General features: G+C 40.1%; 1 protein-coding gene across 1 annotated transcript in view; it reads left to right on the top strand.

Moving 5' to 3' along the window:
* ABCB7 (ATP binding cassette subfamily B member 7) overlaps nt 1–27785 on the top strand; it is a 53018-nt gene that overhangs the window by 21088 nt on the left and 4145 nt on the right. Inside the window, exons 4-15 of the mRNA XM_082208251.1 lie at nt 2308–2427; nt 11730–11862; nt 12262–12530; nt 13671–13759; nt 13848–13935; nt 14890–15064; nt 15936–16093; nt 16823–16986; nt 17115–17244; nt 18869–19040; nt 25972–26075; nt 27320–27427. Coding sequence (XP_082064377.1) covers nt 2308–2427; nt 11730–11862; nt 12262–12530; nt 13671–13759; nt 13848–13935; nt 14890–15064; nt 15936–16093; nt 16823–16986; nt 17115–17244; nt 18869–19040; nt 25972–26075; nt 27320–27427 — 1710 coding nt within the window. The remainder of the gene's footprint in view (nt 1–2307; nt 2428–11729; nt 11863–12261; nt 12531–13670; nt 13760–13847; nt 13936–14889; nt 15065–15935; nt 16094–16822; nt 16987–17114; nt 17245–18868; nt 19041–25971; nt 26076–27319; nt 27428–27785) is intronic.

Genomic DNA, 27785 nt, shown 5'->3' with positions numbered 1-27785 from the left:
TCCAAACCATTAATGGTGTTCAAACATCTCTTCTCCCTGCTTTAAAATGTGACGTTGTGTCTACCTAAAAGGGAAGGATTTCTGTGTATGCTATTGCTCTTCTCTTTAGAGTGAGGGATAAGCAGAAAATTATTTTTTACCAACTTGAGGCTTATAAGTTGTCAACAGAGAATATGTACCCTCTGAAGGATGTGTGAAAGGTACTTATAACGGGTTCTGCTCTCAAATACTTTAGATTGTCAACAATTTTAAGTGTATCTTAACACTTGGTGGGGACAGGGTGGGTTATGGGAGAAAACAGCAACAGAAAAGGAATCTGAATTCTTTTTTGCTTCTATATATGCATTTTATTCATTTACTTTAATAATGTCACAGTCTTGAATGCAACTTGGCAATATTATATCAAAAGTAAGATTCCCCCCTTGATATTGAAGAAAGAAATCACTGACAGAATACATACAAATAACATTTACACACTCAAAAATCACATATTCCTAAGCACTCCACTTTGAAACCATGTGATATCCAGTTCAACCAAAAAAGCAGATAGCACACAAAAGAAGCACAAGTGCAACATCCAACATTGCCCTAATTTTTTACTGAAATGAAGAGAGAATAATGCAAGTGGGGCATGGCTGATCAGATGTTTTTGCTAGCTATTATCAACCCATCACTGGCTTGATGTAGGTATAACGTCGCCCACTGGGGAGCCCTCCATAGGCTTGTGTGCTTCTCTTCTGCCTGAATTCTCACCCAGGTGTTCTCCATCTCTTTTTGCTTTGGTGAGAGTTGCCTCTGCACAACCATAGTAAATCCAAGGTTCAGTTTGGAAATCTGATTGTGGTTTCTAGCTATGATTTGGTAGTAGTACAGACATAACCTGCCCAGAGGTTCATCTGGATAGTCTGGCTTTTAATTGCTGTCTTTGGACCAGTCCAGCTGTATTCTGTCAGGGATTATTTAGCTGGGACATTTGCAGTGCAGATGGTTGGACTACATGTCCCTTGAAGACCATTCTAACTACAATTCTATGATTCTGTAATGCTAGCTGGCCAGTAACACTGATTAAGAGATCAGGATTAGGTTACATGCCTGACAGTGGCGGAGGAAGGAGGATGCGGTGAGTGCAGGCCACCCCAGGTATCGTTACTGAGGGGGGTGACAAAAAATATGACTTTTTTTTTTAAAAAAAATGGGCTCATGAAACTTTTTAGTTCTGTCAAGAAACGTAACGAAATGTGGCTGGCACTGGCCGCCACACCGCGGGGGGTGGCATTTACCGTGGGGCCTGCAGTGTGCCCGAGCCACGCTTCTCTCTTGGGAGTGATGTGGTGGCTTGGGTGCCTGCAGGCTCCCGCTGCCTCGAACAGCAGCCTAGGACTTGTGTCTGCCCCCCGCCTCTCCCTCAGCCACCCTACGGCTGAGGGGGGAGACAACGGAGAGGTTCCACGCAGCTCGCTCTGCCCCCGGCTGCAGGATGTGTGCGCTGCACCCAGCACCCAAGCGGCTAGCTACACCACTGATGCCTGATCCTCATCTCCCAAATTGTTTCTGATCCTTGATTTTAATGTCTAAATAATAATTTTTTGTTTATACAAACCTGGAGCATTTAAATACTAGCTTTCAGAACCCAGGATTAATCCTAGATTCTAAAAGTTAGTTTTTGAATGCCCCCTACTTTATGTGCAATATGAGGGAGTAGCATATGATCCTGCAGCCTGATCACTAAAGCCTGGTGACTGGGCAGCTAGTGTTACATCTGTACAGATCCCTACTTCTCATTGTTGCTGTAGGATTATGATTTTATGGTAAAGGAATATATATAGCAAGGGTTTGAAATGATGCACAATTTTATGACGTATAGCATTAGCTTGGGAATACAAATAGAAAGTTGTTTTTGGCTTTTATACTTGAACATAAAAAAATCTTGGCTATCTTTCAAATTTACCTGGCTTTAGAAAGGCTCATAAAATAAGAAATGAGCTGTGATTGATTGGTTTGAGCTTTAAAATATGGAATAACACAGAAGCTATACTATAGCGCTTCAGTTGGCTGTTAAACAGCCTCATAATGCATGATTACCCAACTTCAGAGCCATTCTGCTAAAAAGGAGTGGTGACATTTTGCACACTATTAAGCCATCTAGAACAATTTTCTTGGTCTTAAGTGTGACATTCCTGTATACCCCTTGAAAGAATTCCCGGCTATTCTGAATATCCATTTGAAGAAGGGAAGTATATCTCTGGGTTGAGATTTTGCAACCATCATTTGATTTGTCTTCTGCAACATAATGTTTTCTCTCTTTAGATGAAAGAATTACAAGGTGGAAAAATAATCAAAGCAATGCTTTCCTACGTGTGGCCCAAAGATAGGCCTGACCTACGTGCCAGAGTTGCCATATCACTAGGATTTTTAGCAGGTGCAAAGGTAAGAGCTTTTTCATCAGTTTGAAACAGGGTGCAAAGCCTTTACAATAAGTGCAGAAATTGGGAAAGAAAGAAAGACTGGCTTAAATAAGTTCATTTGGATTTTGTGAGCAATTTTAAAAACGCTTTTAAAGAACTCTTAAATGTCTCGGCCTCTGCATCCTAAAAAGGTAGCATTTTCTGACATTTCATCACAGTCTTTGTGACAGGCCTTTAGTGCCTGCAGTACTTTTCCATTAATGGGCTAAATACTTCTGATGAAGATGTTGAAGGCTTGAGCTCATGTTACACTTACAGATGCCTTACCATTGTAAAGCAAGACTGGATGTTCCATCCCTCCTGCTTCTGCATTCTGGTGCACAAACTTTGCCTGCCTTCGCTGCAGTTTACCAAACCACGGTTGCCCTCAACTGGGACCATTGTTGATCAAGGCAGGGGTAGCACCTGGTGTAAGGATGTGTGTAATTCTGTGGCCTTTTTGGAGTTATTTAACTGGATGGACATGTAGGGACTGCTTCTTTATGGTAAGCTGTTCACCTGGAACTGAAAGTCATCGCTTCCCTGGGCAATTACAATCCCCCATTTGCATGAGTTTATGGTGGCACAGTGAATATGTAACTTCTCTGCATATTGGTGTACTCTGAACAAATCAATTGATATGTTGGTATCATCTGTGTTTTCCAAGTGAAAGCAGTCTTCAGATAGATCTTTTTGTTGGCATTTTTGACATCTTTTGAAGACCATCTTTTGCTGTAGAGCTTTCCTTCACAAAGGCTATCACTAACTGACATTGAAGCTAGATTTCAGGATTGCATATTAATCTTGGTGGTATTTAGTAAATCTTATTGTAATGTTCCATAGGATAAATGTCGGTTCACTCTACCATAACCCCTTTGCAAGTGGAAATATAGAAATAAATAAAATATGCCAGAACAATGTAGATACATTGTATTCAGTGGCTGTCCTGCAAGAATTAAGAGCAGGCATTTTCTCCCCCTCTTCATATTCATATTTTTTTGCCTAAGGGACTACTTATGAGCCCACCAGTTACAACTTTGCATTCAAATCCAGTGGCTCAAGATTGTACATGGGGCAGCTTTGATTCAAGATGCAGAAATGGATTTGCAGTTGTGTTAAATTCCCTGTCACAGGGAGGAAAGCCTATGTTAGTGAAAAATAACCTTCAGTCTAAACCAGGTTGAATCAAGTACCCTCTTATCTACATTCAGCAGGTTTGCTTTGCTAGGAAAGAAGGGAGGAGGCTGCAAGGAGGAGACACAGAGATGATTAAAAGAGAGCACTTGTAAGACACACTTGTTTCAATTTTATTTTAGCTGAACAGGAGTGGAGCAGGCAGCATTTTTGTTCTCAGTATGTTTAGCATGATAGCTGCCTGCCTTCAAGGCTAGTTTTGTGTGGCTCCTCTTCAGATATTTTGGCTAAGATTCAAAGAGCACTTTGGCTCATGCAAAAAGGGCCCCTTCTAGCCCAGTAACATTTTAAAAAATATTATTTTTATTTAAAAGCTTGATAGTTTTGCCTTTCCATTTGCACAAATCTTCTCAAGGCAGCTCACAACAAAATAAGTAACATCTCAACAAAAGAATATGGTAAGCTAATATGGTACAGCAATAAAATAAAATAAAAAACTGGTGGTTCAACAAAATGACTTCTACAGAGCCAAACCCACTGAAAAAGGAAAGTTTTTGAAAGGCAGCAGAAAACCATTGGAGAGGAGCCAAGGTGAGCCTTTCTAGGTAGGGAGGTCCATAGCACAGGAATGGTCACAAAGAAGGGCTCTCACTCCTGTTCCTACCACCTTCCAACAGGCCATTCAGAAGAGCCTCTTTAGTAACTCATAATGAACAGGCAGATTTATTATTACTATTACTACTAGTACTATTACTATTACATCTGCCCTTCAGCCAAAGTTCCCAGCATGGGTTATAACAGTTACAGCAATAAAAACATTTGTAGGAGATAGTCCATTAGGTATTTCTAGGTCTTCGTTGTTTAGGGCTTTAAAAGTAATAGTCATCACTTTTGAATTGTATTTAGAAACTGACAGGAAAAGCAATAATCCAGTGAAGATTGAACTAAGGCATGTTTCATCATGGTCTTTCTAGGAACAAGTGTAACTGGCACAACTGTCTAGACCTGACATAAGCATCCAGAGCAAACTCTGGACTCTCTCAGTGGTTTCATGAAAATATTAAATGGCACAGGTGACAAGATGGGATCCTTGTGGGGGACCATATTCCAAAAGTGCCAAATAATAATTCCTTCACACCATCTTCCCACTCTTTCCCACTATCCTTTTGCCTCTTACGTAGACTGTAAACCTTTTGCAAAGTGTGTTCATTCTACTTTATAGTGCTTATTGGCGTTCAAGAAATGTTTCAATTATTGCATTTATTTCTCCAAGGAGCTCAAGGTGGCGTACATAGTTCTCTTCCTCCCCCTTGTATCCTCACAAGAACCCTATGAGGTAGGTTAGGGCTGAGAGACTGGGACTGGCCCAAGGTCACCCAGTGGGTTTCATGGCTGAACAGGGATTGATTGCTGTAATACCAAATGCCTTGCGAGAATAATATAAATACTCATATTATTCAGACACACCATCCAGCTTGGTCCTGGAAAATTCAACAAACAAATTCAGAATTAAATTGGATCTTGTTGCAGATTGATGTATGGTTAATATTGTATAGAACAGCTGCTTCTGAGAATTCAAGCAATGTTCCTTCCACATTGCTGTATTCTTGTTTCTTTCCCCCCAGCTGACCTGTTCCTTAGAACATGCTGATTTAAAACATTTTTTAAGGGTTGGCAAGTTTGTATAATCAGACCCCCCCTTTTTTTTAACCTACCCAATTGTACACACCCACCCCGGACTTCTTGGAGAGGGCCCTTATCACTTCTGTAGTAAAGAGGCTTCTCTAAAATGGGATTGGGGGGGGACATATCAGTTTATTCTTCATTTTTTAAAAAAATTAAATATCACCATGTGCTCCAGTGCCGGTGTGCAGAACTTCCATCTTGAAAAAGAAATCCCCTTCATCAGAGTGTCTGCTGCTAGGATTGGAATGGGCTGCTTTTCCTTAGGGCTAGGAGGATGTGGGGATCTATTTCATCAGGATAAGGATTTAGGGACTATCCACTAAGCCTTTTTAATTAAAATATTACTATGTGCTTAAATACCAGTATACAGTGCTTTTGAACAAGGAATAAAAACTTCATTGGAGTAGCAACAGCCATGGATATAATGGCAGGGGGAAAGGGATGGGCAGGTGGTGTACGCTTTGTGTGGGTGTTCGGTAATGATATTTCCACAGTTCTACCATGACATTTGCCATATATAAAAATGGATGTGTTGTGGTTGTCGGGAAGTCCCTAAGAGGTACAATTTTAGACATTTATCTATAAACTGTCATGTCCCCAAAATTCTATTCTGATTCCTGACAATAGTGACAGCCCAATTCACAGTATAGGTAACACTTGGAAAGCAGAGATGACACTGGTAGTCTAAATTGGTTTAAGCCCTTCATTTTAGCTGAGCTATGGATCAATGTCTATGTATCCTTAGTTGTTGGCATCTGCCTGTCTCAGCAGACAGAGGAGTGTACCTTTGGGGGTAAAGTCAAGCTGTTAGAAGGCTGTAGAGATTGATACAGGAGAGGCATGTTTTGTTGCAGCTGGGGCAGATGAAGGCGTCTAATTGTGCTGATGCAGATGCACCATGGCATTTCTTCTGTCTGTGCCCCTCAGTGGTCATTCCTCCTCTGATCACTGCAATGGATACTCTACCCAACTCTCTGTCTCTAGGCTATCTCCTGACATCCTGTCTAGTTTCTCATAGAACTGGTCCGTGGTTTGTATGTCAGAGCACATAGTTGGAACATAGATGCTCTAGATGTTAGCGAACCAGAGGTAGTTGAGAGGTGGAGGGAAAGCAAGCATTCTGAGCCCTCCATCGGTGGTTCTATCACAGACAGAAGGGAGTTCCTTACTGCAAAGCCTACACCATTAATATGTGATTCTTTTGGATGCCCTCACCAGAAATGGTGTAGTTCTTCTCTCAGAGGCTGCCATTCAAACTAACTCTGGTCTTCTATGGAACAGCAATGTCAGTGTTTAGCGTTTTCAACTCATGGTCAATGATAGCCATCTTCTGTGAGTCATTGACCTGCAGCAGATCAGTGGACAAGCCAGGACATATGGCCCTGATGCTCCAGCTTGCTAGGTGCAAGAGGGTTTCTTTTCTTTTTTGCCTGGTGCAACTTTATTCTTATTCTTATAGTGACAGCCTAATTCACAGTATAGTTAAGACTGCAGCACGTGGAATTAAGCAGAGATGACACTGGTAGTCTAAATTGGCGTAAGCCCTTCATTTTAACTGAGTTGTGGATCAAGCTGTATGTATCCATAGCAGCTGGATTAAATTTGTGGGTTTGATGAGCTGCTGTCACCTCCTGTCACATTTGCAGTCACTTTTGCCCTTTTACTCTTGGGCTGAACATCCATTACTTATGAATCAGGCATATCTTTCACAGTATCTATGTTGCTGCTGACTGTTAATATTGTACATTTGAAAGGGGAACTGGCTGTGCAAAGCATGCATGTGTAAAGCCATGGGAACTTAACATGGATGATCTGCCTGCTTTGTGAGTACCTCTTACTTGTATAAGCAACAAGGGATATGCCAATGTGGTATCAGCCATATGAACCCTTTGGGTCTACTAGCTTCTCCCCACCACCACCTCCCCACACTCTATTAGGACTAGATTCCAATAAGGAAAAAAAACTCTGCTTATCTCCTACTTCCCACCCATCTAGCTGTCTTTAGTAGTAGTGATCTAACAGCAATTTGTACTGCAACTCCTAGACATGCCCTACTCCTGGTAAAGCGGTACCTCTAGTTATAAACTTAATTCGTTCTGGAGGTCCATTCTTAACCTGAAACTGTTCTTAACTAGAGGCGTGCTGTTGCTAATGGGGCCTCTTGCTGCTGCTGCACCTCCGGCACATGTTTTCTGTTCTCATCCTGGGGCAAAGTTCTCAACTCGAGGTAACTCTTCCAGGTTAGCAGAGTTTGTAACCTGAAGTGTTTGTAACCTGAGGCGTTTGTAACTCGAGGTACCACTGTACTTGCATTTGTACAGTTTTTACACTTTCAACCTGCCCCATCCTTCAAGGAGCTCAGAGTAGTCTCTTATGTTGCCACAGCTGGTACAGAAGTAGTCCTCTGGGTTCATGTATTCCAGCCTCTTCTTTCTCTTCTCCCTACACCAAGCCTTGTGATGTCCTTATACTTCTAGCCCTAGTTAACAGCAAGTCCCTGTTTGCCTTTGCCTTGATCATGGACAATGGGATCCATATGTATAGAATAGAGGGAGCTGGCAGTCCTGCAGCCTAATCCATTAAGGGTTGGGAACATTACACCTTCACTGTACCAGTAAGACAGGCCAGGTTTGCTTTATAGTGTCAGTGCATCAGGTCCCAGACAAATGTACCAATGCTTGTATGCAGCTAGACTTGCAAAATTTGTTTGCTCCATCTGCTTCTTCCCCTGCATCATACATACTAGCAAACCAAATGTTAAACTTTCCTTGAGGTTTAAACATTCTGCTGGAAAAATGGGTTTAAAAACCTTGGGTCTCCATACATGATAGGTATTTATTGAATTGATACCAACGTGTTTTAAGTGAAGACCAAAATGAAAGAGAGGCCATGTTGGATAAAACAAATGTGGGTGCATCTATTGTGCTGGAATGAACAGGAAATACCTAAAAATCAAGCGTTATATGCAAATTGTTACTCAAGTGATTTATTTTCACCTAACAATCTAGGTGCTTATACAAAGGACTCCCTACTTCTCCTGTACCCCATAGCAAACAATGATTGAGGATGGGACTCAAGAGTCATATGTAAATTGTTGCTCAAGTACAACTTTCTGCAGGAGAGCTATATGCTGATGGAGGCTTCTGCTGGACACCTTTATAACGCATCATAGCTCTTAAGATATCACAAGTGTCAGAAAGACTCCATACTTCACCTGCATGTGTGTACTCACTTCAGAGCAGTACCTAAGAAACAGTATTTGACATTTTAATAATGTAACAGCCATTACCATGCAACTGCTCACCCACAAGTAAGCAATGAGAAGAATGTGAGCCATTTTGCATTTTTATTCATGTGGTCCAAAAATGAAAGCACTGAAGTACCTCAGAGGGATAGAGTTTAGGTTCATTTTTCATCAGTTATTTATCTAGATGTATAATTTATGTCATAATTTGTTTCTTTATCTCTAAGATCTGCACTAAAAACTTTACAGCATTCTGTACCTGTTTAGGGTCCAGTATAGGAGCATTAGGATTCATTCTAGAAAACTTGATAGTCTCCATATATAAGCATCAGCTGATGTCCAAAGAACATCATTGCTTTTGCTTGCTTGAGGAGGCCTTAATCTTTTATTTCTTGAATAAGAACATGTTTTCTCCCAAACTGCTTTGGAAACGCAGGGGTGTTTCAAAAGCAATTTCTATTATGGTCTGGGCAGCAGTCAAGAATTGCTGTTTGAAGAAGAAATAGCATTTTTAAAAAATCTCACTGGGTACATTCAAGGACTTTTTGGCAAAGCATGGCTCAGAATTCTAGCCATGACTTATTTTAGTATCTAATTCAGCCTTCCCTAACCTGATGCTCTCTCTATGCTGGCTGGGGAGTTGTATTCCAAAACATCTGGAGGGCACCAGGTTGTGGAAGTCTGATCTAATCTTTCACTCTGAGGGTAAGAGATGGTGGAACTAGCAATTTTGTTTTGAACAGGACTGGTGGGGAGAAGATGATGAGAACACAAAACTGGTTGTGAATGAGATTTAATAACATGCTGCCTTCTTCTGATTCATGTTTTTACCCTCTGGGATTGAGAGAGACCATTTTTAAACTTCACTTAAATACTTAGGGCTATATTGGAGGGTGGAGAAATTCTCTTGCAAAGCCGTAGAGTGGTGCCAATTAATTTAATTGCAGGTTGAGATAGAGGTTTGAAGGAGGCTACAGCCTCTTAGCTTTAGAAATAGAACTTCAGCTATTCCAAGTGTAGCTCAAATAATACCATGTAGCCTGCTTTTGAAAAGTAGAATGGCTGCAGAGGGACTTCAGGGGAATCTGCAGCAAATCAAGGCAATCTGCATTAGAATAAATTTCATTTCTACTGAATAGGCTCCCCTAGGAAAAGCTGTGTTATGTCCTCTAAATGATGGTCATCACAATGTAACACAGATGGAGCAGCATTGTGGTTATTAAAACTAAAAGGATGGATGAAAATTGAGTTTCTAGGCAAGTAACACCAAAGGGAGTTGGTCAATTTGTGTTTTTGTTTATCTGAAGGGCATATTTTGAAATTAACATTCCAGAGCAGTGTCTTTCCTTAAAGATTTAAAATCTATTTAACACACCCTCAATTCTTTGGAGCTTTGTATCTGTGAAATTATTTTCCAGCCATAACAACCAGTTTTGTTTGTTCCCTATTGACTGTGATTTGCAGTCATGGAATCTCAAGTCTGTGAATTCTTCAGGGGTTTGCATAATTCTGATTTAGGTTAGTGCCTAAAGGCAGAGCTAGATTTCAGGCAGCAGTGGTGTGGGACACCTGATTCATGCCAAATTGTTGCAAAGCAGTGAAGCAGATGGGATGCAGTTTTCAGGGGTGAGGAGGAGTAGAGAGAGAAGAGGACAATAACTCTGTCCTTAGAAGCAGTGAGATCTACTAAGGAAGCTATGCTCCATGTTCCGTTATTTTCTGACGTTAGATTAATATTTACTATGTTTAGACCCTTTTCAATTATGGCTCCAGAACTTTGCAATGCCATTCTTCCGGCAGTCCATCTTGTATTCCTCTTTTGCTGTTCGTTGAAAGCAAACCAACCTGGAATATAGGATTTGGTATTGAGCAAAATAAGTCATTGGTAAAAAAACAGTTTATAAACTGTTGGTATTGATAAACCCACACAAATCATTCAAGCAAGTGGTGTATCCTTGTGCACAATATAATGACTGAGGAATACGCGTCATAATATAATAGAAGAGCAACTGTGATCTTAAGGAAGACCATTTTCTAGCCTTGTAGTAGTTGACTTTTGCAGTTCATAGTATTAATAGTTCAAGAAATAGTCAAAATAAAAAAATTCCTTCCTGTAGCACCTTAAAGACCAACTAAGTTAGTTCTTGGTATAAGCTTTCGTGTGCATGCACACTTCTTCAGATAACTTCTTCAGGTATCTGAAGAAGTGTGCATGCACACGAAAGCTTATACCAAGAACTAACTTAGTTGGTCTTTAAGGTGCTACAGGAAGGATTTTTTTTATTTTGACTATGGCAGACCAACACAGCTACCTATCTGTATCAAGAAATAGTGCCAGCCATAGTCGAAATTCAGTCAGATGCAGCCGTGTTCCTGCAACTGCAAGCAAGAATTTGGGTGCGAGTTAGGTAGAGAGGCATAGTAATTTTTATTCCTTTGCATGATGGAACCAACAAATTGCTTGATTCAAATTTGGAAAGAGCCATCATGAGTGATGTTTTTAATAAGCTGCAAGCATTTGTCAGCTTGTACCTTTAACTGCAGCAGAAATAAGACATTGCTCATCACATTATGACATTACACAATAATGCACTAAGGTGTTCCGTGTGCTGGACTATGCGCACTGTGACAGCTTTGCAGATAAAACTGCTCAGATAACTCAACTTTAGGCACATATTCTATAATGAAAGCATCTAGATCCTCCTTGTGCAATTTTCTTGAATGAATCTCATTTATGTACTGCTGAGGTTGGGGACAGAAGTGCTTGGATTTCTGTCCAGCCTGCCCAATGTTATCCTGTCAAGATGGGCAATTGCATCGTACTCTATAAATATTTCCAGCTGAAATGCTCTGAACTGCCTCTGATAACTCTTCATAGCTTAATGGCCCTATAAATATATGCTGAGTCTTTCTGCTTTGTGTTTCCCAGTCTTGCCATCACTTTAATGAGCCCCCCAAATGAACTGAAGCACATTCTCAATGAACTGTTTAGTTGAGATGAAAACTGATTTTTATAACAAGCCAGTGGGAAGGTAGCTTTTCTGCATTGGGGTTGCAGACCTCTTATTGCAGTGCCCATACCCCTGAAATCTGTAGAGCCATCCTTCTAAGTAGTTAATAGCAAAATACCATAATTGCAGCTAATTCAGGGGAAATATTTATACTTTATAAATAAACATTTTAGTACATCTTGCATAATTGCTATGTTTTGTGCTTTTTAGGCCATGAATATAGTCGTTCCCTTCATGTTTAAATATGCAGTAGACAACCTCAACCAGATGTCTGGAAATGTTCTGAACCTGAATGATGCACCAAATACTGTGGCAACCATGGCAACAGCTGTTCTGATTGGATGTAAGTGTGATGCTTTAATCTGTTGACAGGTGCTGACTTTCTTTGGGAAGGTTTTGGAACATTAACAAACGTGACCTTTTCATACTAACTCCGCTAAGCATCTGGAAGTCCCCCCCCCCACTTTGTTCACTACCAGTTCCTGTAACTTGTTATTTATTTATTTATTTATTTAATAAATACCAGTTCAATACTAAAACAATGGTTATAGCAGTAATCTACCATAATAGCAATTCATTCTTTGGGCTTGTTAAAGTCAGCAAATGAAGTGTGGATTTTAAAACGATTGAACTTTCGATCTAGTAAGTAACACTGGCAAATATGTGAAATGTTCCATCTATTAAGGACTTATTGAGGAGCAGCAATATATGCATCTTAATAGTTTTTGTTTTTTTAAACCAGATGGCATCTCACGAGCTGGGTCTGCTTTATTTAATGAGGCTAGAAATGCTGTATTTGGAAAAGTAGCCCAAAACTCAATCCGAAGGATAGCAAAGAATGTCTTCCTCCACCTGCACAACCTGGACTTGAGTTTCCACCTGAGCCGGCAGACTGGAGCATTATCAAAAGCCATTGACAGAGGAACAAGAGGCATCAGTTTTGTGCTCAGTGCCATAGTGTTCAATTTGGGCCCCACCTTGTTCGAAGTGGCACTCGTTAGTGGAATTTTGGTATGTATTGCTTACCAGAAGCAACAGTAATTGTCACTTTTATTGATGTACATACAGTGATGCTCTCTTATAGCAGCAACTTTGTTGATCATTTGAATGTGATAAGCACTAAATTGGCAAGCGTTGGGTATTGAGATAGTTAGGCATAATTTGGGGAAGACAGTCCTGTTGGCCAAATTGGAACCTCTGTCAGGACAAAGTTGGCCCACCAACTTTGTGCAGTCTTGGTGTAGAGGACCAGGCCAAAGTTTCTCATGCAAAACAACTCTCCTTCAGATGGCCACACTTTTACCTGAATAGCTCTAGAGGTTTTTCTGCTAAATATCAGACCTGGAACATAAAGACAGTAGTTGAGTAAGTACACAGTGCATTCCCTAGAAATCAGATGTCATATTTCATTTACAGAATTGTAGAGTTAGAAGGGACCCTAAGGGTCATCTAGTCCACCCGCCTGCAATGCAGGAATCTCAACTAGATCACACATGACAGGTGGCCATCCAGCCTCTGCTTAAAAACCTTCAAGGAAGGAAAGTCCACCCTCTCATAGGAGTCTGTTCCGACATGTTACTACAAAGCACATGCATCTGAAACAGCTTTTGCATTGAGTTCAGTTGACAGCTTAGGTGTGTCCCTTCACACATCCATATCATTGAAGCAAAAAATCTGAATAGAGCAGCTCATGTGCAAAATGCATCTGTGTATATTGGAGTACATGCATGGCTGCAGAAATGACTGTAAGTTTGTACTATGCACATTTGGACCTTTCAACTGCCTCAAATGCAGTTCAGCACATTGTCTGCCCCAGCCTAATGCCTGGTGCCCTCCATATCTTTTGGCTTACTTCACCCATCAACCCAAGCATCATATAGCTATGTTCACTGGAACTATACATGGAGCTGTAGTCCCAAACAGCTAGAGGGCACCACAATGGGGAAGGCTTTTGTATTAAGGAGATGGATTAGCCATATCATTATTTTTCTTTCAGTCATCCCACTGTGCTTCTGGTTTATCTTTACAGAATCATTTCCCTTTTATTTCATGGTACATCTTGTCAAAACAGATTTGTCTCTGTCGGCATTGTAACCAAAATGATAGAAAACCATTACTGACATTCTCCCTTCTTTCTCTTTCCTTGTTCAGTATTATAAATGTGGCGCACAGTTTGCACTAGTAACCTTGGGGACATTAGGAGCATACACAGTATTCACGATAGGAGTTACACAATGGAGGTAAGGCATTTTCCCTAACTGGTTAGGATTAGCTGGTTTATAGAGCTGTGGTGAGAACAAATCTATATGCAAACCTTTTGTCTTGCAGAACTAAATTTAGGATAGAAATGAATAAAGCAGATAATGATGCAGGTAACGCTGCAATTGACTCGCTGCTGAATTATGAAACTGTGAAGGTGAGCCATTAACGTTTTTAACTTTTCATATTGTTATTAAGTAGGATAGACTTTATTATCCATTTATGTATCTTGATTTTACTCAAAAGGAACTTGTATCTGCTTCCTTCTATTAATAATGACTTGCAGAATTAACCCCAGCTTATGTAGTTCTCCAGAATTTTCATATATTTTGTCTTTGAGTATTCTCTCCATTTATGCTATTATCTTCAAACAAAATGACATTTTAGGGGAGAAATATAGTTTTATAAACCTCTTGGTTATCTGGGTTTGCTGACCATTTTTCACTTACATAAAAAAGATCCTCCTGTGTATTTGGCTTCGTCCCTCTTGATTTGCTTTTCAAGTCACTTCCAGAACATGCTTTGAGCTAGTCATCCATGGTATATGTGGTATAATTGTGAGAGAGTCAAATGTAAGACCAGGTTCAAATCTTCACTTAGCCATGAAGCTCACTGAGTAACACTGGGCAGTTGCTGTCCCACAGCCTAATCTTGCCTCGTGGGATTGCTGTGGCAATAATATTATGGTAGGGTGCGGGAGGATCCCTTGTGGAGGAAAGGAGATAATATTGTGAATAGTATTAGAATAAATTTAAAATATCATGGGTGCAGGGCAGTAGCAGCTGTGAATGAGTAGCTGTCGGCCATCAAGAACAGGAGAGACAGGCAGGCACGACATTTCATTCATCCAGAGCTGGAAGGTCGGGTGCTGAGGCTAGGTTGCTGAAGCAACAGTAAACTGCTTTATAAAGTGTTTAGCTGGTTATGTACTAAAATGCCCTCCCCCAACCCAGTACCCCCTGCCAACCATTTGGATTACAACTCCCAGCTGTATGGACAAAAGCAATCTCAAGAACACCAGATTGGGGAAGGTTATATTAAAGAATAATTTATGAAGTACAATCCTAAGAATGCTGAGACTCCTTACATTGTTTTCCCTCTTACTTACTAGTATTTCAATAATGAAAAGTATGAAGCTCAGCGATATGATGGGTTTTTGAAGACCTATGAAAATGCCTCACTGAAGACTACCACTACCTTGGCTCTGCTGAACTTTGGACAAAATGCTATATTCAGCATTGGGCTAACAGCCATCATGGTACTGGCTAGCAAAGGAATTGTTGCAGGTACCCTGTTTGTGTCTAAAACTCGTGTCCTTTTTATGTTGCATGCATGCTTGGATTTTTAAAAAATGTATGAAGTCCTAAATTCCTTAATTGCAAGCAAGTGAACTAAAATAATGAATGATCTTTTAAATTTTGCTTTCCTTGCAAACAACATCTGTCTGTCTTTTGAGACAGTTCTTTGAATAGGTTTACTTTAAAGGGCTATATTGTGGTTTTAAAGCAGCTTTATCACAATCAGACTGCAGGGATTCTTAAAATTCTGGAAAAGAATCAGTTCATTGGTTGTGCAAATCTTCTGGCTGAATCACCCAGATAGCACCTAGTATTCAGTACCACAAAGTACTTTTTAAGAAGTATCCACTTCTTGGTCATGGGTGGAAATCAGCTGACATGTCCTAAGCAAAGACAATATTTTAGGATTACATTTAACTTGTGCAGTTTCAGTCATATGCTGTTGAAGGCAGACTACTTGAAATTGTGCACGTTAAATTCCAGGAGGGTGGAAAACTTAAAAGCTCTTTTTGTGCCAGGTTCACTTGGGGTTACACCTGCTCTTGGAGGCTCTTACAATATCTTGCCTGGCAATCTGAGTTCCTACAGGATCTCATACAAGCATCCCTGGGCTTCCAGAACTAAAGTGATGTGCAGGCCTTACCCTCCAAGCAAGGCAGAGAACTTAAAAACCATCTAGAAAGTAACTTGCACTCACACCTTAAAAGTAGAGGATTAATTAACTGGATAAATTATAGCTTGTTTTGAAGTTGCTGCAGCTTGTGTTGAAGAGCAGAACTAAATGTCTAAAAAGTGTGGTAGATGTTTGGCAAGTAAACATACTCTAAGCCCAATTTTTTCTTTTTTCTTTTTAATTAAGGTAACCTAACAGTTGGCGATCTGGTAATGGTGAATGGACTGTTGTTCCAACTTTCTTTGCCCCTTAACTTTCTGGGAACGGTGTACAGAGAGACGAGGCAAGCGCTAATAGACATGAATGTCTTGTTCACACTGCTTAATATAGACTCAAAAATTAAAGTGAGTATTGTGCAGCAATAAAACTGTTAGCCCTTTATGCAAAGCTAAGCAAGGTCTGGTATGATTTCACATGGGATGGGGGACTACATGTTGAGATTTCTGCATTGCAGGGGTTGGACTAACTGACCCTCGGGGGTCCCTTCAAACTCTACAATTCTGTGATTCTACCCATAAAATGCTGCTTAAAAACTTTGCCAAATATGTTAGAATGAATGCAGTCACCTTGTGGAGTTATTTTTGCTTCATCTGATAGCTATTTTTCTTCTGAAAAGGGAATGCTACATGTGAGGAACTTGTGTTTGTTCTTTTGGAAGAATGGTTAGTGGAGACGCTTTATTTGAACCTGTGTCTCTGAAAGAGCTTTTCTCTCCCCCCCTTTTTTTTAAAAAGCCAAAGCAGTGTGTTTGTCATTGTCATACTTTGTGTGCATGCCAGGCATTGAAGTATTATTTTATCACTTTAATTAATGATGCAGAATTTATTATGCAGAACGCTGCCTAGAAGCCAGACTATTACATCAGAAATTATTGAGCTTTATAGAAAAAATAGGGGGCGGGAGGCGGGTAGAAGAGACTATTACCTGTGTGACTGAAATGGCTAGGTTCTCCCCCCCCCCTTTGGAGAAAACAGTGGCTGTAGCTTGCACTGAATTAGATCCATTGTTTAGCTTGCTAAACTTTTTGAAATACCTTCTGGGCAGTGTGTAAAGCAGCGCTTTTCTTTCAATAGGATAAAGAGCTGGCTCCACCCCTGCAGATCACTCCACAGACTGCTACCATCGCCTTTGATAATGTGCACTTTGAATACCTTGAAGGGCAGAAAGTCCTCAGTGGCGTGTCTTTTGAAGTCCCTGCAGGAAGAAAAGTGGCCATTGTAGGAGGCAGTGGGTCAGGGTGGGTAAACAGATGCGCAAAATTCTGCATCATTGATTTATTTATTATTATTTTAAAATCATGATAAAGATACACCAAGCAAGTAACCCAAGTTCTAACTCTTTTTTTGTTTTTGTTTTTGTTTAAAGGAAAAGCACAATAGTAAGATTATTGTTTCGCTTCTTTGAACCTCAGAAGGGGGAGATTTACATTTCTGGCCAGAACATACGAAACATCAGTTTGGACAGCCTGAGAAAATCCATAGGAGTTGTACCTCAGGTATTGTACTACTTCTCCTTTGGAACCCATAATTCCCTGCAAACATCTGATGCTGTAGCCACAGCTAATGCAGTGCTGATTTGAAAACAGGAGCAATGAAGCAGCTCAGGATGACAGTCCAGGGCACAAAGGAAGAACAACCATAAAGAGTTTCACTGAACATGGGCAAGAATTACAGTTTTCTCAGTCTTTATTTAGATTTACAAACTGCTCTTCAAACACATTTTCAGGCTGTCATACCATAAAATATTGCAACATAATGAAATAGCCAGTAGACTGAAAATAAGCTGTAACAGCTACTCTGTAAAAGCGGCATCCAAATAGCAAATCTGCAAGAGTTAAAGCAAAATAAAAAGGTCTTCCAGCAAGCCTCTGTGGGGAGAGAATTCCAAAGCCAGGGCACCACCTAGTAGCCACCTCAGATGATGGAGGAAGCCAAAGGGCCTCTGATGAATAGAGAAATACATGCAGGCCCATGTGGAGACATAAGATCTTCCAGGTATTGCTGGTTACTACTTTTAAAAAACATATTACGTATAGTTATTATAAAAACACTAAAAATACCAGTGACATGGAAAATAAGAATATTTGGTAGACAGAAAATAGAAATTGTGTCCAGATCTTGTCTTCACTTTTCTAGTATGTTTTGTCCATTTCAAGAAACTTAAATGAAGTTTTTGAGTGAGTTCCACAGAATTTTATTGCTTTTTATTCCACCACTCCACACGATGCTGCCCAAGGCAAATAAGATAAAGTACAAAATAAAATAATTCTATAAATTACATAATAGTATATAGAAGAGCAAGCAAGAAAGCAGGGTCATAAAACAGATCAAAAAGAAGCAGCAGGAGATAAAAGGGCTTTAACCACCATCATAGAGGATGCCTAAATGGACTTCTCCAAAAAAGGGAGTTGCGGAGCCTATCAATAAAGGCCTCCTTGGAAATCCCTCTGTTCTCTGTGGTTATGTAGTTAACAGAATCTTGGTCTCGTCACTGGCAGACTCACGTCTTCTTTTGAGACATGTTTGCTAGTTTCTTGCTTATGTTTTTCAAGTATCAACTTACCGTAGATCAAGTTTATTTGACATTGCTGTTTTTAGTTTGTATTTTTGCCCTTATGCATCTTACCATCCATTTGTTAATGTGATCTCATTTCTATGTGATTTTGTATCATACGCTGTTGGTTATCTTACCTGCTTTCATTTAAGCAGCATAAAGGTAGAATTCAAATATTTTAAATAAAGTGAAAAAAAAGCCAAATTTTCATGGTTTGGGAAGCTCTGATAATTTAGTAGTATCAGAATGTGAATGAAGCTATTTCAGCTAACCCCATGAGCTTTTGGTGCTGCATCTTAAATTACATAATCATTCTGATTTCTGCCAAAACAACAGAAATTATCTATTCGCTCTTGTCTCTCACACACCCCTTTTGCTTTCTTGGAGGAGAATTATCCTTGCAGCATCTTTAACCCCTCATTAAAATGTCACTGGAAATGCTGTTGCCTGAAGGGGCTTAGTGAAAGGTTCCAGACAACTCACTATTGGCATTTCAGAAAACCCTCTGACTTGTCAATTGGCATTTCATGTTTTGAGAGGTATTGTTCTGCTTGCATGTGTCCTAGGATTCTGTTCTCTTCCATAACACCATATTCTACAACCTCTTGTATGGCAACATGAATGCCTCTGCAGAAGAAGTCTATGCTGTTGCAAAGCTGGCAGGAATCCATAATGCTATTCTCAGAATGCCCAATGGGTACAACACACAAGTGGGAGAGCGAGGTCTGAAGCTGTCAGGTAGGTTGACAAATGTGCAACTTTTCTCCATGTTTCCAGACTTTCTGCTAGCCTCAGGCTTATTGCACAGTATGTAGCTCACCCCAGCTTTTGGTAAGGTGACTTGCTTTGCAGTAAGGTAAATGCCGAGTTTATTATTAAATGGTAGTCAGCTGCCTTGAAATTCCAGCACTGACCATGAAGTCAATTAGAAGCCTGTGGTATAGAGAGCAGAGAGCTACTATTATTCTTCATTCCTCCCCACTCCCAAAATGTAATGTGGCCAATAATGCAGCTGTGTTCAACAAAATATTTAACTAGAATTTAGATGATTCATGGCTGCTCTGTGGAATGAAAGATGTATGCTTTTTAGTATAAAGATACTTCATAATGCATCTGATCTGAGTAAAAATGATTCGCTGTAAATGTGCAAATTCTCTATAATAAATACTAGCCTCTGTTAGGAGGTCGTGTTGAAAATGAAGTAATTTAAAGACTGGAATTATTTTATGGTCCTAGTAATGTGCTGTTTGGCTGTGTGTAAATGTGAGGATTTAATGTCAGAATTGGGCTTAAGGGGATGACGATAAATGGTTCTGGGTTCGGAGCCCATTACCCCTTAGCACTGCCCCTTAGCACTGCCCTTTTAGCTTTTTTGTGAATTTCTTGGATATCAGACATGTTGGTTTCATGTTAAAGAAAATAGTGACTATTTGTCTTGTGGGATAATATCTCTAGGATTCTTTGGCGTTAAATCCTAAATACATTGTTAAGGAGGGGAGCATTCTGTTGTAAGTAGATATTATGCAATACTGGTAAAATTCCTTTTATTTGCTTCACTCTGCTTGGTCGAGTTTTTTTCTTCCATAGATTGGTAGGCAGAAGGAGGCTAGAGTGCTTGTTTTTTATTACATTTTTTTGGGGGGGGGATTTACGACTACATGGCTGTAAAGTATTTGAGATAGATGAACCTGAAATAAAGGACATTGATCTTTGTACAGTGTGAAATAACATCTATCCCATGTCAACAATGTAAATTGTTTTTTTAAAAAATAGTTTTTAATACTGCACAATACAGTGTTTTAATATCAGTGTTGTGTTTTAATTGCAGTAGTAGTAATAATAGTAATAATAGCCCTATTCAGATGCTGAGCCCTATGTAATGGAAACTGTAGGATGCCTGAGGCTTCTAAGAAACAGATTCCATCTTCCACAGCATAGTAGTGGCCGCAGGAGATTTGCTTCTCTAACTGGAGAAAGTTAATGCTGCATACTTCATATAATTAATATGCAGCATTCCTACAGTGGTCCTGGTGCACATCCTTTCAACATAAAAAGAACAGGGACTTCATTAAAACTCAAGAATTGAATAAGCTAAAAGGAAACTGGCTCTTTTTAAATCCACTTGTTTTTAAAATATCTCCAACTATTTGCTTGCTTAAGTCATGAATCTGTTTGTAGTACAGTGGTACCTCTGGTTACAAACTTAATTCATCCTTAATTCATAACTGGGGGCTGTTGCTGACACCACATAACACCGGTCCTGAAAGACCTACATTGGCTCCCAGTATGTTTCCGAGAACAATTCAAAGTGTTGGTGTTGACCTTTAAAGCCCTAAATGGCCTCGGCCCAGTATACCTGAAGGAGCATCTCTACCCCCATTGTTCTGCCCGGACACTGAGGTCCAGCACCGAGGGCCTTCTGGCAGTTCCCTCACTGTAAGAAGCAAAGCTACAGGAAACCAGGCAGAGGGCCTTCTTGGTAGTGGCGCCCTCCCTGTGGAACACCCTCCCTTCAGATGTCAAAGAAATAAACAACTACCTGACATTTAGAAGACAGCTGAAGGCAGCCCTGTTCAGGGAAGTTTTTTGTGTGTGACATTTTAATGTATTTTTAATCTTTGTTGGAAGCCGCCCAGAGTGGCTGGGAAAACCCAACCAGATAGCTGAGGTACAAATAATAAATTATTATTATTATTATTATTATTATTATTATTATTATTATTCCGAAGGTCCGTTCTTAACCTGAAACCATTCTTAACCTGAGGTACCACTTTAGCTAATGGGGCTTCCCGCTGCCGCTGCCGCCACCACCGCACAATTTCTGTTCTTATCCTAAAGCAAAGTTCTTAGCCCGAGGTACTACTTCCGGGTTAGCAGAATTTGTAACCCGAAGTGTTTGTAACTCGAACTGTTTGTAACCCGAGGTACCACTGTAGTTACTTCCTCCTACATGTACCCAGCACTTTTTATATAATCACGTAACTGGAAGAATGATCCAAACTGCTTCCACACCTGCAGAACGAAAACACTGGATGACTTGAGTAAACAAAGGTGGAAATAGCAGAGAAAGAACAAGAAAAAATCTCTGGACCCGGGGATATCTCCTTTAGTGTTGAGTAGTGTGAGGCCTCAACTGGAATTCAGCAGATCAGGCATTTATTTCTGATCAGAAAAGGATTCTAACATTTCTGGTCCTGAGACTTAAGTGACCCCAAAGAACCAAAGTTGTGCCACCACATGCTCTGCAGTTTCGAGGTCTACCTCACTCCTTCAATCTGAGCAGCTCATTATGCAGCTCATAATTTTAATGATAGAGGAAAACCACTGTGCGCCCCCCCCCCAGTAGTTAAGTTCTCCCTCCTGCTTACTGGCCATTTGCTTACAGGTACAAGCTGAGGAAGGCTGGGCCTTGTCAGCATTGGCACCCAAGTGTCTGCCAGTTAGCTTCTCTAATGTCTTAATTTCACAGGTTGGGTTCTAATAGGTCACTTATGACAACAAGAGAGGCCATCAATATGGCAAAAAAGATACATTAAGAACATTTCAGTGACTTTCTAAATGTATGATGCCAGTCTCCTCTGGGAATCAGTTAACTTATATTTGTGACTTCCTAAATGTTGAAGTAGTTTCTTTCCCAAATAGGTTTTATCTTACACAATAGCAAACTCAGTAAATAAGGAGTTCATTTGTAATATATCAGTGGTTCAGTGCTAATTTCTTCTCTTTACAAAATAGATTTTATCTTGAAAAATTGCAAACACAGTGATAAAAAGTCCACTTGTGATATACCAGTGGTTCAGTCCTCGGACGTTGTTCCAGTAATCCAACATTTCGTTGCTAAAGAGCTTAGTCATCGAGCTGTCAAAATCAATTGTAACAGAATTGCACTGAATTAACAAGTAGAATTTGTTGTTTAGTCGTGTCCGACTCTTCGTGACCCCATGGACCACAGCACACCAGGCTTCCACTGCCTCCTGCAGTTTGGTCAAACTCATGTTAGTAGCTTCAAAAACACTGTCCAACCATCTCATCCTCTGTCGTCCCCTTCTCCTTGTGCCCTCCATCTTTCCCAACACCAGGGTCTTTTCCAGGGAGTCTTTTCTTCTCATGAGGTGGCCAACGTTTTGGAGCCTCAGCTTCAGGATCTGTCCTTCCAGTGAGCACTCAGGGCTGATTTCTTTAAGAATGGATAGGTTTGATCTTCTTGCAGTCCAAGGGACTCTCAAGAGTCTCCTCCAGCACCATAATTCTAAAGCATCAATTCTTCAGTGATCAGCCTTCTTTATGGTCCAGCTCTCACTTCCATACATCACTACTGGGAAAACCATAGCTTTAACTATACGGACCTTTGTCGGCAGGTGATACGTTTTTGTGGTATTTTGCTTTTGAGTACAAGGATGTCCCGTCTGGCACATGCATCTACTTTCACTTGGGCTTTATGAATAATATGCTGGGGATATCCTCTATTTGCCAGGGCAATCTCTAGCTCACCTGCCGCTCGTTGTACACGTCCAAGGTAGGGGAGTTCCTTTTTCTCTGCAAAAATTGGCCCAAAGGTAGGTTACGTTTCAGATTGTATGGATGATACAATTTAAAATGTAACGAAGTGTTATGGTCAAAACACTAATGAGGGGAGTAGTTGATTCATCCAAGATAAAAAGTCAGGAAATCTATTGGCATTTTTAAAAATCAAAAAGATATCAATGAAACTTTGATAGAAAGCCAGATCTGAAGCAAAGGGGTTATTAGGACTGTACACAAGGTAAAGGTAAAGGTACCCCTGCCCGTACGGGCCAGTCTTGCCAGACTCTAGGGTTGTGCGCCCATCTCACTCAAGAGGCCGTGGGCCAGCGCTGTCCGAAGACACTTCCGGGTCACGTGGCCAGCGTGACATCGCTGCTGTGGCGAGCCAGAGCCGCACACGGAAACGCCGTTTACCTTCCCGCTGGTAAGCGGTCCCTATTTATCTACTTGCACCCGGAGGTGCTTTCGAACTGCTAGGTTGGCAGGCGCTGGGACCGAACGACGGGAGCGCACCCGCCGCAGGGATTTGAACCGCCGACCTTTCGATCGGCAAGCCCTAGGCGCTGAGGCTTTTACCCACAGCGCCACCTGCGTCCCGTAAGCAATGCTCAAATTCAGCCATAAATAAATTGGCTATGGAAGGAGCCATGGGACTACCCATGGCAATACCCTTCACTTGAAGACAGAAGGTATCTCTATATCTAAAGAAATTGTTCTCTAAAGCTATGTCTAATAAGTCCATAAGAAAATGTTTTGGAGGATTTGAAAAGGTATGTTGTTCTAGAGAGTCATACACAGGTGCAGGCTTCCTCATGAGGTATATAAAGATTTAAAATCCAGAGTCATGAGGAGAGAATCAGAAGGAATTACCACTGATTCAAATTGTTGAAAGAATCCATGGAGTCTATAATGTATGACGGAATCTTAGGTATGAGTGGTGACAGAAAATAATTTACAAATTTAGCCAAAGGTTCCAGAATGGAATTACTACCAGAGACAATAGGTCTTCCAGATGGGGGAAATCCCGCCTTTTGAATCTTAGGTAAAATGTAGAAACAAAGTATTCTAGGAGATTAGTTAATCAAATAACCACCTTCTGTAGATGTAGTGTAATTTAAAGCCAAACCATCCTGAACAACCTGTTTAATAGGTCTGGTGATCCTGTTAGTAGAGTCACATGCAATGGGGATGTAATATGTGGTTTCAGAAAGTTGTCGCTGTATTTCAAAATCAAAGTCTGTGGTATTTAAATATAATGAAAGTAAAACTTTCTTCATTTACTACTTATTTAATAATGATGAATCTTTCCCTTCATTTCATTATTGTTAGGTTTAAACCTTTAAACAGTGTGATTAAAACCTGATTTATTTGAAAATATAAACCTGTGAAATTATTTTGGACAGAACACAGCCAATAATGACTGCAGTCTTTTGTGTAGTTTTGTATGCTTGGCACTAATTTTATAGGAGCTGCACACTCAGAACATTGTAGGATTTCAGTCATGAGGATTTGAAGGTGGAGTAAGGATGAATTTAATTGTGATCTGAAGCATAGAAACTGCAGTTATAAATAAACAGTTTGCAATATGATATGGGGAGAGCAATAAGCAGCAACTGCATTTCTAGGAAAACAGATGTTTAAGGGCTGCATTTCATGTTATACCATTGCTGCGCAGAAAAACACCCTTGTTTTATTAAAAAAACCCAATTTGTAACCATTTGAAATGAGTTACGCAGAATCCTAGTTACACAGAAATCGAGTTACCATTAGCCACAATTAGCCTTGATAACATAATACTACACCATAATTAGAGCAATCTGGGGTACAGGGCAGAAATGAAATCCACGCACCTCCTGCACACTTTTTAGGCAAACACCGTGTTTGAATCAGACTACCAGAGTGTCATGAGATTGTCAAATGAGAAACATTTGCACAATATTCTCAGATGTATGTGCTGGGAATCCAATCTGTTAGCAGTGCATGTATATGCAGCAAAAAGTATGCGTGACAATTTCTTATGCACACTAACTTTCCATGGAGGCATTTGGTCACATTTGAATTGACCCTTGAACACAAGAGTTCTATGAACCCATGCTGAGCTCCCCATAGTGTCTGTCTGGGCCGTTACATGTTAAAGAAATCCTTCTCACATTTTAATTTTTTGTCATGAGAGTGACATAGAATGTGAAACGGACATGGGAGGAGACTAAGGGAAATAGGCCATTATGCATTATGCAGTCATGGCATACTCTTTCAAATACAGGCAGTAAAAAATGCAACACACTTCAGACTAGGTTGTTATGAAGGGGGAGAAAAGCAGAATTTTCATCTTGGGTGAATAGTTCAATTTCTGTTTATTGCTCAGCTTCAGCATAGCCACTTAAGGCTCAAAGTGAAATGAGATTATTATCCTCCTAAAGTGGTTTGCTAAAACAAGTCAGTGTTAGTTAGGAGGTCATATCACCAAGAATATGAAAGAATTAAATGGAAGCCTTGTCAAATCTTTGAAATGCAGCACAGGAAGGCAGATGCATATATAGCCATTAATTACTTGCAGTGTCCCTAAAGCCCCAAATGGGTGTATTTATTAAAATAAAAAATTGCACAACTTGTATCCAAAGTGGCATGGAAAAGTTGGCCTAATGGTAACCTTAGTGAATTGGGAGAAAATTGCACCCTGGATACACCTGGTTCCTCTATGGCCAGTGTTTATGCTCTCAGCTATAACTGGCAACGTGTGTTGTGCAGAAATAGACTCTAAGATAGGTGCTTTTTTGCTAATATGTGCTCCTCTAAAAGGCACAATTTCTGCATCATGCTGGATGAGCCCACCTGATACTCAGAAAACCCTGTTTGAATGAAGCCCTAAATAGTAGCTTAGCTATGGAATGACAGTTGATTGTACGTTTTGACTTTTCTAGAAGAATTTCTTATTCATTCTGATAAGACTTGCTGTTCCAATGCTCCATTTGTTTTGTTCGTTGTTTGATTACACTTAAACTATAGTCTTCATCTGAGTTGCTTGGAGTCTTTGAGAGCTTTGAAGGAGCAAAGGATATTTCTCTGGGTGGGTGAAGAAAATGTGCTGGTGTTGGGTTATTCAAGGGTAAAAATAACCCTCAGTGGGTTTGTTTAATCTTTTCAGGTGGAGAAAAGCAGAGAATCGCTATAGCCAGAGCAATCTTGAAGAATCCTCCCATTATCCTCTATGATGAAGCTACTTCATCTTTAGATTCAATTACAGAAGAGGTAAATTAAGCTACAGAACACAGTACTTTTCCTCCTTCATCCTTGTACAATCCTGCTTTGCCACTCTACCAAATTCACAAAGGCCAGAAGTTGGGCGCAACCCTTCTTGAGATGGATGCAGAAATAGTTGGGACCTGTTCTAAACAGGTTCCAGCATAATCTCTTGTATCCTGTGAGGTACTTGGGATCAACTGTCCTTCTCAGTGTGATATGAAGGGGAAACAGATAGTTGCTACTTAACATTCATAAAAATAGTTCCTGTAAATTATTGTTGCAAAACCTTTTCATGGAGCATCCTAACTGAAATACAGGTTAGGTGCACATAGACTGCTGGCCTGGTATCACTTTATATTCTCAAGTAGAGCTGTAAAACATCAAGATGTTGTGACACACAAGTCATGACATTACTGTAGCAACTGCATCAGACTTCCATAACTGTTAAAGAAATCTCAGCACCAACAATAATTTTCTAAACCAATCATTCTATCTGTAGAAGTTGTTGGTTGCTAAGTGTCTCTGTTCACTTTAGATTACTTGAAGTAAATAACCTGTTGACCTTCACTCATAAGGTTGCCAGCCTGCTGGCAGTCAGTTGAGGCACATGGTCCCTTCTAATGTGTAGTAAGTTAAAATATATACCTTTCAAGAGTAACCTCATTAGATTCTATTCACAGATTGGAATGTGAATTTCTAGTGAATGTTCTACTTCTTGCCTTTTCATTTTGATATAATTATTGTGAGGTTGTCAAACGAAGCTGAATATTTACACAACACAGCTGCACTTTAAAAGCATCAAGTTAAAAAATCACATCTTTCCCCCAAAAATGTGTGCACCAAGCAATCAGCAAAGTAGCAAAATGTATGTCTTGTGCTGCCCAGGTTCATTTTTAAAGGAACTGCTTTTCTAAAGGAAGCAAAAATAAACCACTCCCTGTGCACACACATTACCCTTATTTAGAAACTAGATTTAGAAGCCCAGCAAAGTCCCTGTTGGGGTATCTAGACTGGAAAAGCTTTTGTAATATTGGAATAGTATTGGAAGTTTTCAAAGTAGCTAGCCCCTGAATCCTTGCACTTTTGTTTCTCAAACTAGCCACCTCTTTCTTATGTAGTAACTTTGAAATTGCTGGTGACCCTTCTTAACAAGTGATTAAATTATTTTCATTTGATACCTTTCTTAAGATGGCCCCTCTGCCCTGAAAGGCATAAAATGTTCAATGCTTCACATATCTTTAATCTTACAGAACATCTTGAGTGCCATGAGGGATGTGGTGAAACACAGAACATCCGTTTTTATAGCACACAGATTGTCTACAGTGGTTGATGCAGATGAAATTATTGTCCTGGATCAGGTGAGACTCTCTGAAGTTATGCAATCTTTCTTAAATTCCAGCCACGCTAAAGAATATAGCCCAGCTTTCTTTAAGGTCATTTTACTAGAAACACGCTCTCCATCAGTTATAAATATTTGAAAGTGTGTGTGCATTTTCACATACACTCAAGGACATAGGAGCAAACTTAGTTTCACTGGGTGACTTGGTGGTGGTGGAAGAAGCATTGTGTGTTTCATAAACCCTAGTGCATTTGTTCTGTTCTTACTCTGCTGCATTTCTAATGTGCATCTACACAAAAGCATACTAGGAATGTGACCACTTTTCAAAAACATGCAGTTGTTTTGCCATTCAATAGAAATTTGACAATAAGATCATA

Source organism: Podarcis vaucheri (genome assembly GCF_965113315.1).
Source record: "Podarcis vaucheri genome assembly, chromosome: Z".
In the NCBI taxonomy this organism is placed as follows: Eukaryota; Metazoa; Chordata; class Lepidosauria; order Squamata; family Lacertidae; genus Podarcis; species Podarcis vaucheri.
The sequence above is the reverse complement of the archived record's forward strand: the minus strand, read 5'-3'. Positions and strand labels throughout refer to the sequence as shown.